Source organism: Anguilla rostrata, chromosome 2 (genome assembly GCF_018555375.3).
Source record: "Anguilla rostrata isolate EN2019 chromosome 2, ASM1855537v3, whole genome shotgun sequence".
NCBI lineage: Eukaryota > Metazoa > Chordata > Actinopteri > Anguilliformes > Anguillidae > Anguilla > Anguilla rostrata.
In genome coordinates this window covers 25,460,670-25,473,221 of record NC_057934.1, presented here as the reverse complement: position 1 = coordinate 25,473,221, position 12,552 = coordinate 25,460,670, and the positions used below count along the sequence as shown (strand labels likewise).

The window sequence follows — 12,552 nt, the reverse complement described above, 5'->3', positions numbered from 1 at the left end:
GAGTTATAATCAAGCACAAAAATGTGACCGTAATTTTAACATATAAAACGTTAAAACGTGTTCGGTAACTTTACGAGATGATGCATTTCAAGCGGTATATCCTAATGAGATAAATCTGTATAGCCTATATAGTTAGCCGTAGTAGCTCGCATACGCTGTGATTAGCCTCGTTACGAGACTGCTAATGTGTGAATAACTGATGGAGTAATTTAGCTGCAGTAACTCAAATGCCAGACTCCCTGTTCTAACTTTGAATCGTGCACGCTCTGTTGGAGCAAAGTGACCATTGCAAAGGTGAGCATGGCTGCAAAGGGAACTGTCTGTCATATGGAAGGCTTCAGTGTGATGCTCTGCTCAGAAAGGCCAAGTCAGCAAACTATGAGGCTAAGCAGTCAAGAGCAAGTGCCACTGCAAGTAGAGGTGATGAATGATGCAAAATGTAAATATGTCTGTCTTTTCATTAAAGGAATTCTCAAGAATATATGATTGTATTGTTTTCTTCATAGCCGATGTAATATGTTGAATAACTTGATATGGCATGAGTGGGGAAATGACCGTGTGCAAAGCGAAGTGGTGCGAAAGCATGTGAACTAAGCGTTACACTGACTATTGTGGTACTCAAAATATTTTCCCAAGTTTGGCAGGTCTGCTAATGGTTAACTTGGTTAGATTAATCAAATATTGCCAATTTGATCATTAATCAAATATTTTAATATTAATATTTTTATTACTAGGTTCTGAAGGCAGCGGTTCTTGTAATAGAATATTGTGGCTTCAATCAACATTCAAGGAACATGAAGCAGACAGCTGGGTACAATTAAACAACATTTATTAAACACAGTTATCAGAATCGCGCATTTATAACTAACAGACTAATCTGTGTCCAGATGCTACAGTCTTACTTGTGGTTGAGTATCATGAGATACTCAACACCGGAGTTTTCGCTGCACACCGTCCCTTTTGAGGAATTGTCCACGGTCCAGTTGTTGGTGCAGGAAACAATAACGCGTGGTCCAGGCGGGTAGCTGGGTCCTGGATCCGCGTCTCTGGCCTTGTCCAGAGGAAAGATTGTTGGTACCTCTGTACTGAGAAGATCCGGCCATTTTCAGTATGCCAGTTCAAGCAGTTACCCGAAAGTAACGGCCTCCAACGTAATGTTGGAAATTTCAATGGATAACTAAATCCTAATGCCACAACTGTGATCAGGAGTTGTGTATGCAAAGGGTTAATATTCCATAAAAAATCTGCAGAGTTTTTCTCCTTAGGTGTTGTTAGCTGTAATGCCACTACCAGAGAGAGTGAGACCATGGCAAATCCTCATTTTTATATTGGGGATTGTGTCATTTCGGTTTTACAGTATTGGCTTACTGTAGATTTTAAATTTGCAGTAGGAGGCGTGGTTAACTGCGTCACCCTTGTGTGAGGGCGCAAGGTTATTGTAGTTTTTGGAGCGTCTTTGTGTAGTCCATGGTACCAACATTAGTATCCAGAGTTGTGGTCTTGATTATGTATTTGCTGTCACTTGAATGCCTTGGTTTCAGATATAATTAGTGGCAGTCAACTGCTCCTTCAAAAAGCTAGACTTTGGAGCAAGAGAGCCAGCAAACATTTTAAATACAAGTAACAAAAAATTTTTTTTTGAAACTGGAACCAAATGAGTGCTGTTCTGAAATTGCTGTTCTCTTCGTCGTTATTTTTTTAGTGGACTGTCCCTTTAAAGTTTATAGACACTGGTCTTACAGTGTATGTCAGTACTGTGAGGCTATGAACAATTAGCTGTAAATTGCGCAGGGAGGGAGGGTTTCCTACAACAGGCTAATCTGCTTTATTGCTTATATTGGCGATTCTGATCAGTCGCCAATATAAGCAACTGCGATCTGTCTGCATTGCTGAGCTGTCTTGGGGCTTGCGAGTGAAAATAAGAGGTGGCTGACTGCAGGTACCTGTGCAGCAAGCATGTGTCCTCCCGAGTTGACAGAGAATGTTGCAGTAGTGAACTGGCCTTGTGCTAATCCGCGCTAAAAATCTACATTTTTTTTTTATTCACACCAAAGTAGCTAGAGCAAGGAGGCTGAGCAAGGAGGCTGAATAGTTCATGAACCCAATCTTAAACCACAGCATAAAAATCAATGAGCATTTGTGTGTCACAACTACAGCGAGGACAACACGTGGGAGCCAGAGGACAACTTGGACTGCCCAGACCTGATTGCGGAGTTCCTGCAGTCCCAGAAGAGTGCTCACGAGCCCGGCGGCAAGAGGAAGGCCGACTCGGACACAGAGGGAGCAGTGGCCGGAGAGGAGAGCCGACCCAAGAAAAGGAAAGACGAGGTGAGATTAATGGCCTCCCGCCCAACTGAGTAGACCACACCACACCTTGCACCGCTGGAAAATCCGGAGACCAAACTCTACCATCTCTCCTGCAGCCAGAGAAGCTCCGTGGGTTTGCTCGAGGTCTGGACCCAGAACGCATCATTGGGGCGACCGATTCCAGTGGAGAACTGATGTTTCTCATGAAATGGTGCGTGAGGCCATCTGTTAAGTGCTGGTCCTTCTGCTTATTCTTCCTCCTTTAGCTTCCTTTCAATTACTCTTCAACTATTGCTTATGCTACGGCAATATATTAAATTTGATGGAAGGGCATCACACGTTTCTAAGTACACGATTAAGCGTTTTACCTCAGCAGGCTTTGAGGAAGTGATCCCAGCACAGAGCCTAGTCCATACAGTTTAGCTCAGTGTATACATAATGGCTGTGAAAACGTAGTTAAGTTCTAGGTCAAACAGATGGTTTGACACCATCCTCAAAGGTATTGTACCAGCCACTAGGTTCATGCTGGAAAGAAGTGCCATGGCCAAGGGAAAGGAGCCGACAAATAGCCTAATGTAGACCATTTTTCTAGCACTCACGCTAGGCATGCAAGCATGCTGGGCTAGCTAACTTATGTGTTCTCTATCTTCTGAAGTTGTTTAAAACAACTGTAATGTCAGTATGGGTTGCTAACATCAGGCAGACTGTGGAAAATACTGATTTGTTGTTTGTATTTGCAGTTAGTTACATGGTTCCTTGTCAGCAAAGCCAATATTTTTGAAGAACTACTGCTGCTGAATAGTGTAGCAAGAAAGCTTTCTGGTTTACAAAATGCACAATATGTGGACAAAATTATATTTGGCTATGGTCTGAGACATTCAAAGACAAGTGTAGGTACTGTTGCCATCCAAATCAAAGTTACTACCTCAGGGCTGTCTCTTATCCCAATATGGTGACTTCTCCAGCGCTGTGGTCTTCAGTGTACAATGGTGAAATCAACTGCCTCTTTTAATACCCAATTGCAGGCCATCCTGAATTCAGTCCTGTGGACCCCTGTATTTGCTGTTTTTTCTTTGTTCAAATTACAAGCCCAGAAAGGGGCTATATTGCTTATGCCATGAATATACATGGTCTTATTGATTGGTTTGTTGGGTGATATTTTGACAAACACAATTACGTTAGGAAACCGTGGACCTGTGGATACCTTTTTTTTTTTGTTGCCATATCACGGTCCTGGTCGATGCACTATCCTCTGTCGATCTGTAGACTGCCACATGCCTCCTCCGATACATGTGGAGTCGCCAGCCGCTTCTTTTCACCTGACCGCGAGGGATAGCGTAACGCGTGCGGAGGTTCACGCTATCTCCCCCAGATCCCCTCCCTGCTGAACAGGAGCCCCGACCAACCAGTAGGAGTCACTAATGCAACAATCAGGACTCATAACTTCACCGGCTTCCCACCCGCGAACACTGCCAATTGTGTTCGTAGGAACGTCTGAACCCGGGTCTCTGCGGTGGTAGGCGAGTGCTTATACCTCTACACTACCCAGACGGCCCTGTGGATACATTTTTAACTGAAACCTGAAATCTGCCAATGCGCAACCAAAGTTTTTATTTAAAAAAATTTAAAAATGATAATGGAAGGTAATCTACATTCTGAATTGCATGCAGAAATAATAGGAGCACATGCAAAAAATGCTCCATTACAGTGTCTTAAAGGTACAGTGTGTAGGATTTAGTGGCATCTAGCGGGAAGGTTGCAAATTGCAACCAACTGAATACCCCCCCTCACCTCCCCTCACCCCTCCCTTTCCAACGACGTTGGAGAAGCTACGGTGGCCTGTAAGTTCCAAACATGATGTCATCGTCTACGACAGCATCGAGTAGCTAAGTGTCAAATGAGGTTCCTTGATAGATTTATTGATTGATTGATCGATTGAAACCTTTATTGCAGGGAAGTCCCATGAGACCAAGGTCCCTTTTTCAGAGGAGCACTGATTACAATATAAACATTTACAGTGACAGTTTTACAAAACATAAATTACAGTTAAGATACCATTAATTCACATACACCAAGTGCAAATATATGAAAAAAAACATAAAAAGACAGGGAATAATGATCTTATTGTCCTAATGTATCACTAAAGGCAAGTACATTCGGCTTTTAGTATCATATCCATCACTAGTTTCTTGAAGGACTCGATCGTGATAAGACAATCTAGCTTTAGTGTATCCTGACATTTATTCCACATATAAGGCGCAAATGCGCTAATAGCGGTATTACCCAGATTTGTTCTAGTTCTGGGTGCTTCTAACGTAATCCAATCTTGAGATCTGGTACGATGACTTGTGATTTTGATGGACAGAAGCCTGGTCAGGTAGAGAGGAAGTTTGCCCAGCAAGGCTTTATAAATAAATAAAATGCTATGTTGCTTCCTTCTATAATGAAGAGAATACCACCCTAACAAACTATATAAAGCACAATGATGTGTTCGGAAACCATCTCTTGTAATGAAGCGCAATGCGCTATGATAAATTGCGTCCAAGGGCCTTAAAATACTGTTAGAGGCATGCCTGTACAGGACATCCCCGTAGTCACATATGGGTAAGATTGTTGTCCTCAGAGGACAGCTTAGGCTGAAACACGTCTGTCTCTTTGTCCAAATCGGAATAAAATACAATGAAAATGATTTTGTCGCATAGACAATTATAATTTATATATCATTCATTGAGAGTGCGGGCTCCCGTCTTTCCTTTCTATAATTATCTTTGAGAAGCCAACGCACCAATATATTTGTTATATGGTTTGTCAAAACTTATTTGAGTGCATGGGTTGGTAATTCTTTTTTTGTTTTAAAAGAGAATCCAGTCAGATACTTTGATATTTGATATAGTCAGATATTTGTAGTACTGAACTTTCTCAATTTGAGCTCCAGTCAATGAGGATATGGAAGCATTTGGCATAGTTGTATTCCAAGTAGAAAAGATCATGTACTTATTTTTTTTGGTATTCAAAACAAGTTTAAGACCAGCTAGAGCTTGCTGTATAAAATTAAAACCTGGCAGTAGCTGGGTGTTGTCTTTAGCCTAGAGACCAGTTTCCACAGTTAAAAAAAAAACGTCTCCCCTGTTAAAAAGGCACACTGACAAACCGGTAAAAATGTAGGCTTCTAAAAGTGTTATATAAAACCATGAAAGGAGTAAAAATCTGCAGTAAAAAGAGTAAAAAAATAAAATAAAATAATTTTTTTTAAATCACAGCTCAGAGCGAGCTTTCCACTGAACTTTCTGTTTATAAAGTGTATTTAGTTATTTAGTCTGTAAAACTATAGGTCATAGCTTACAAGTAAGATAGCAATTATGATTGTTAATTGTTCCGCATTGTGGTAGCTAATGTTAGCTATCATTAGCTGCTTTGCATGGTAAATCATAGAAAGACATGATGCGTCACAAAAACTATTACACTACTATCTAACGCTTACATTACAGTGTGAAATATCCTCATTATAAAATACAACTAACCTATTTAAAGATGCTCAATTTAAAAAATAACGTATATAACTGAAATATTTTGAGCAGTAATGCTTACATAGCAATGATGAAATCTTATCTGTTTTCAGTAGATAGCGACAGAGACAGTAAATCGATGATATATTTCTATCTGCTTCCGTTTTGCTCCGGAAAATGATGTCAGCTAGGTCTATCAGCAAACATATGGCATAGCTATGCCAAGAAATCCTCAATATTATTTTCCAAGAAATTACGAAAAATCGTTGACAACGTTTCGCTAGGTGCAGCGTCTTCTACTGCTACCACAGAGTGAATGCGATAACAAATCTTTCGATTACGCTGCCCAATAAAACGCTATTCCAAAAGCAAAATTAGACATGTTATACATCGTTAGAAAGCTTATGCTCTCACCTACTGAATAAATGAATGTCAATAAAGCCAGACTGTATTAGAAAGGGCGACAACACCAGAAACAGCACGTGTGGTATTACACACAGCTATTTTGGAAGGTACCCAGGCATCACAAATGCGTGTATATTTCACAAACGGATTGTCCAAGACAATATATGACCACTCAGACTCTTCTTTCTTCTTCTTCGTCTTCCAACCGGTGCATTCCCACCGCCCACCAAAATTAAAAACGCGGAAAAAAAATTAAAACGTGAAAGGACCTCTCTAGAGCCGTTTGTCCGTTCTGGGCTACTGTAGAAACATGGCGGTGCAACATGGCAGCCTCCGTGGAAGAGGACCCTCCCCCTATGTAGATATAAAGCGCTCATTCTAAGGTAACGAAAACACAACTATTCTTATTTTCATGGGATTATACACTAATTAAAACATACTTATGAATATTATATTCCATTTCTGCCAAGTCCATTCCGTTAGGTGCCACTAAATTCTGCACACTGTACCTTTAACTAATAACAGTTGAGGCCAAATGTTTACATATAGCTAGGCTAAAGAAATTCAAACTCAGTTTTTCACAATTCTGCACATTTCATTTTACCATACATTTCTTTTGGCAAGTCAATTAGGGCATCTACTTTGTTCACATCAGAGGTAATTTTAAAACAATCGATTCGAGACAGTGAATTAAAGCTGAAATAAATCTATCAGAATTTCAGTGGGTTAAAGGTTTACAAACATTAAATTGACTGTCTCTTTAAACAGTCTGGAAGATTCCAAAAATTAATGTAATGACTTTTTAGAAGCTTCTAATTGGCCAGTTGTCATAATTGGGAGTTAATTGGCACCTCTGGCTGTATTTAAGGACCTACTTTTAGAGCCACTGCCTTTTTTCCCTTGATACCTTGGGAAAATCCAAGAAACTCAGCCAAGACCTCAGAAAAAAATTGTGGACCTCCACAAGTCCGGGTCCTCCTTAGGAGCAATTTCCAAACAACTGAAGGTACCACAAGCACCTGTACAAACAATTGTATGCAAATATAAAAATCTTGTGACCGCACAGACACTGCATCGTTGAGGAAGGAGGCACAAATGAACTAATTAAATGAACGAACTTTGATCAAAAGGTTCAACTGAACCCCAAGACAACAACTAAGGAACTGGTGAAGGAGTTGGAGGCATCAGGTACCAAAATATCTACATCCACCATTAAGCGAATCCTACATCGCCATGGCCTGAAAGGCTGCTGCGCAAGGAAGAAGCCCCTACTCCAAGACCGGCATATAAAAGCCAGAATGAAGTTTGCAGGTGATCACCAGGATGAAGATCTAGCCTTTTGGAGGAGTGTTCTCTGGTCAGATGAAACAAAAATTGAACTGTTTGGCCATAATGATCAGGACTATGTATGGATGAAAAAGGGTGAGGCTTTTAATCCGAAGAACACCATCCCAACTGTGAAGCATGGAGGTGGCAGCATCATGTTGTGGGGGTGTTTTGCTGGAAAAGGGACTGGTGCACTTAAGAAAATAGATGGCATCATGAGGAAGGAGGATTATCTCGAAATACTGAAGCAACACCAAGACATCAGCTAGAAAGTTAAACCTTGGTCGCAACTGGGTCTTCCAGCAGGACAGTGATCCTAAGCATACCTGCAAAGTTGTAACAAAATGGCTTAAAGACAACAAAGCAAAAGTATTGGAGTGGCCATCACAAAGTTCTGACCTGAATCCCATAGAAAATTTGTGGACTGCCCTGAAAAGCTTGTCTGAGCTACCCCAAGCGTTTTATTCAAGTTTAGCAATTAAAAGACAATGCCAAATACTAACAAAGTGTATGTAAACTTTTGACCCACTGAAAATCTGATTTAGTACATAAAAGCTGAAATAAATCTTTCTCTTATCTATTATTTTGAAATGACCTCTTATGGAAATAAAGTAGATACTTTAATTGACTTAACAGAGGAAATGTATGGTAACATGAAATGTGAGGAGTTGTGGAAAATTGTCTTTAGCCTAGTTGTATGTAAACATTTGGCCTCAAATGCACATAGATGCCCTCGTGAATGCATTAGTGAAATCCTGACCTGAAGGTGGTTTTTGGAATAAGTTTGTTTTCCCTTCATCCTACAGGAAGAATTCAGATGAGGCGGACCTGGTACCGGCCAAGGAGGCCAACGTGAAGTGTCCTCAAGTGGTCATCTCCTTCTATGAGGAGCGGCTGACATGGCACTCGTACCCAACTGAAGAAGAGGAGAAGAAGGACGACAAGAACTAGGCGAGGGATGGGGGGTGGGCTGGGGTGGGGTGGGGTGGGGTGGGGGGTGGTAGGCAAAGGGTCACAGATGACCATTTATTTCTGTATTTTACCATTTTGCTTTCTGGTGTTCCAACCAGTTGCTGGACTTTAGAGGTGAGCTTCCCAGCACAGAGGCAGAGGAGCAGTGGGTGGGGGCAGCTCACTGGAGCCAGTAATATGGAAAAACTCAGGCCACCAGCTGCAGCTGAGCTGGCAAGGGAGGGGAAATGCAGTATCCCTTTTCTATCTTGGGTATCAAGCTGAGGCCAGGAGCCGTGGCTTCTTGTGTTTGGGTAGCTACACTACTGTGGCCCTGGAGAGCCACAGCCAGTGCAGGTTTGGAGTTGCTTTTCTGATCAGCACTGATGGTAACAGACAATATACTGCTATTCTACAGTTAATCCTCAAAATACATAACAAAAATCACTGTGTGACTGGCCCTCTAAGTTCAGTAGTTTCATGAGTGATCTATTAATCGAATAGTTGGTCTTATGAGAATACTTAGTAAAAACATAAGCCAGTTAATTTCTCCAAATGTTCGTACGTTTGTAGCAGATATTTACCAGAATACTTCACTATCATTTTGCAGTTTGCTGAATGAATTGAATGAATGTAATTGGTTATTAGGTAATGCAAGCATAGTTAGCAAATTGAACTAGGTTGGTACAAATAAAACCGTACTGCCTTGCTAATGTCAAAGGCAAAGGAAGAAAGACAAATACTCAAAGGAATTTCTCTAAATAAGAGTTTTAAGTTCTCTTTGATTTAATTGATAGACATTTGAAATGTTCTCCATTATGCCTTTATTTGATCAATGTCATGGCATAAACTTGGGAATAATTAAACAAATTATGACAAACTAATATTAGTTTATGAAGCTCACAATGGTAAGTATTATGACGAACAAACCATATGGGATAAGCTGGTTGTAATATTCGCATAATGTATGGTTACGAGTGCTTGTAATGCATCGTGTAGATTTAAGATATTATGAATGCTGCATAAGTCGCCAAGTGTTACAAATGTACTAAAGAAAGGGTGGAAAATATGTACTTCTCTTGTACATTTTACGCAATGATTATGTTATTTTTGCAGGATTAGGCAGCGGGTCCCCTGACTGGGTTTGAATAATTCTAGCTTAGTTTATCCAGAATTAAAAAGTCAATTTTGGGAACATGGCTTAACTTCAGAGTTCCATTGGCTACAGAGAAAGCTTAATCTGTGTCTTTTAAGTATGTAAGAAAGATTACATTCTCTCAGCAAAGACTTGACAATCTGTAATAAACATTTGGCTGTCTTTATTGTGAATATTTCCAAGGAGAATATAGTTTTCACAGAAACAAATCCACAGAAACAAGAGTATATTCTTGGAAAATACACATTTTCCTTACACTTTCAAGTATAGAAAAAGTGTGTGACTTAGTTTTGTAAGAATTTACGGCCGCAGAACTGACCACCCATTACCCTATACACAAACAGTTGAACTACAGCTGTCATCTTTTACGTAATTGTTTGATAAATGGAGACAGGGTTGTGAATAGCTGAATGCAGTGCAGCTTAATATTGCAGTATTGAGTTGGTATGTGTGTGTGGCTGGGACCTCTTCCCCCGCACAGGGAAGAGGGTGTTGTGGGTTTTGGTCTAACTACCCTCAGCAACAAAAGAAGTGAGATCATGGTACAGCAGCCAATGGGAGCATGCCGATTCCAAAAGTTCTTTCTCTTCACCTTGTCCCACATCTACCTACTCCATGAGGAGTTTTTTTGTTTGTTTTTTCTCCCCTCTTTGAATTTCTTTTTTTTATTTTTTAACAATGTGTAAAATTGTTTGACCACTTCCTGCCATGTCATTATTGTATAATGTGTATAAAGACTTTTTCTTATTTTTGACAAAAAATGACTATTTTAAAATTATGCATGGGACATTTTTAATGAAAGCACAGCAAAAGAAGAGGCCCGTACAGCTTAGGTCCTTGTGGGTGTATATATGGGTGTATGCTGTCTGTTTTTCTTTTAGGTGCGTGTACAGTAAAGAATGATGATTCAGCTTGAGAGAAGCAGTCCCACCAGATAAACATTATATTGGTGTGATAAATACTTTTTATTATTTTTTTAAACAGTTGCATTTTATTTGGATAAAATACAAGCACTTTCCATAATGCAAGAACCAACTCAATTTGAACAATTTCTGTTCTGTCTTCAAGTATTCAGACTGGGGTAACATAGATTAATTGATTCTGTTTCATACATAGCTTTGGGAAATAAACAATGCACGTTCCTCTGTAAATATACTTATGCCTTTGTATAAACCAGTTGCTCCAACTTGCTGTTTATCATTTAACCCCTGAAGGTGTATGATCACAAATTTGTGATTAGAATGTTCTTATAGGTCCTTTATCTAAACATTCTAATGTTGATATAACAATCCCTACTGGTAATTGAAGCAATGGAGTTTGAATGCTAACTTGAAAAAACATTCCAATCAACTTCCTCTTCAAAGGGTTAATTACTAATCTGTGCATTGATTACTGGTAAGTGCATTTTTATAAAATGCTGTAGTTACCATGCATGTCGCGCGTTTGTATGCAGACCTCACGTGCTGGCTCTTTTCTCCCCTGATATTTACACCGACATGTGATAGGAGTCCCAGAGGTGCAGAAAGTTAACTTGTATTAGTAATGACAGAAAATTTTTCAATTCAGATTTTAATAATTGAAAATTTAATGCAATGAAAAGTAGGCTAAAACTGAATTAATGTGGCTGATTATGCATGATCAAAATGAAATATTCATTCCACTGCCCGGTCATTTCCCAGTGGCCAATTCTGAGATTTGTACCTTGTCTCTCTTTCTGTCTCTCACACACACATGCACGCATGGTTCCCACAGTCCTTGAAAATGCTGACAACTGTCTTTTGAAAAGTGTAAAGTGAAAAGTGTAAGACATTTCCCATATTTAAAAAGGGAGCATCCTACTTGCTAGTAGGACCACGTCACTTACAATCACATCTTGCAATATCACTGATGGTACTATAAAATAAAACACGTTTGTATATTGATTCCATGACTGTAGGTAAAAACTATTTTTGAAGCAGTATCCCAAAATACAGTAGCCTAAATAGCAGCCTTAGGGCTCAACGTAATCCTGACAAATTCTTCATACGTGGGTTATCCTGAAATTGAAATTGGTAAATTTGAGTTGGAACCCCTGCACGTAATCTTGAGCATTCTCACCAGAGGCCTAGTATTTTCATAAAAATTAGAGAACAGTTGAGTATTAAGAAAGGCGTATTGCAATTACTAATGTGCTGAAGGCCTTTCCAGAACAGAGAAGTGGTCAATGCATGAGTGCTTGCCCCAGCTTAGATGTCTCATGTCTCTACTCAGTTCTGATCAATGGGACACTGGTCCTGTTTTTAAGGGGTTACTTTAACTTGGATCCAAGAGAAAAGGGATACTTCATGTCTTATTCCCAGATCTTGTGTTCATTTCCTTAAACATGTTAACGATTTAAAGCAGAATTCTCATGTTAAGTTTTCTGTTTTGCTGTACTTGTTTGACATGCAAAACAATGTAAGGTTGATCTTTGTTCATTTCTAATGGGTTTTGTCAATGGATAAGATAAAAACACTGAGGCACAGAAACGTTTTAATAACTTTTTTAGAATATGTATTATATATATATGTTCTTTTGCATGCAAGTCTGCTACATTATCATTTGAGTGTTTTAGCAAGTGGTGACCTGTGTCCGTGTTTTTGGACAAATAAACCCCTCTGTTTGGTATAGTCAGGTCTGATATCTTGTTTTAACCAACTCTCCCAATGGAATCCTAATTTTTATCAGCCACTGTCAGAACAGTCCAAGACTGACAGGTTTGGTGATTTCCTGTTGCAACACTCTTTATAACACTGATTCAGAGAGCTGTGGCGGTCACCAAAAATTTCCTTATGCAGGAAAAAAAAGCTGAATGGGAACTAAAACTGTAAGCTTTAGCTAACATTCACTGCTACAGTTGACACTAGTTGGCTACTACTATAC

The 12,552-nt window shown here is 39.6% G+C and overlaps 1 protein-coding gene across 5 annotated transcripts in view; it reads left to right on the top strand.

Moving 5' to 3' along the window:
- cbx1b (chromobox homolog 1b (HP1 beta homolog Drosophila)) overlaps positions 1 to 12,299 on the top strand; it is a 35,489-nt gene extending 23,190 nt beyond the window's left edge. For all 5 annotated transcript variants that reach the window (XM_064321406.1, XM_064321405.1, XM_064321404.1 and 2 more), the window contains 3 exons: positions 2,157 to 2,328; positions 2,424 to 2,518; positions 8,351 to 12,299. In XM_064321406.1, the coding sequence (XP_064177476.1) occupies positions 2,157 to 2,328; positions 2,424 to 2,518; positions 8,351 to 8,495 (412 nt within the window). In that variant the 3' untranslated portion in view covers positions 8,496 to 12,299. The remainder of the gene's footprint in view (positions 1 to 2,156; positions 2,329 to 2,423; positions 2,519 to 8,350) is intronic.
- Positions 12,300 to 12,552: the final 253 nt, after the last annotated feature.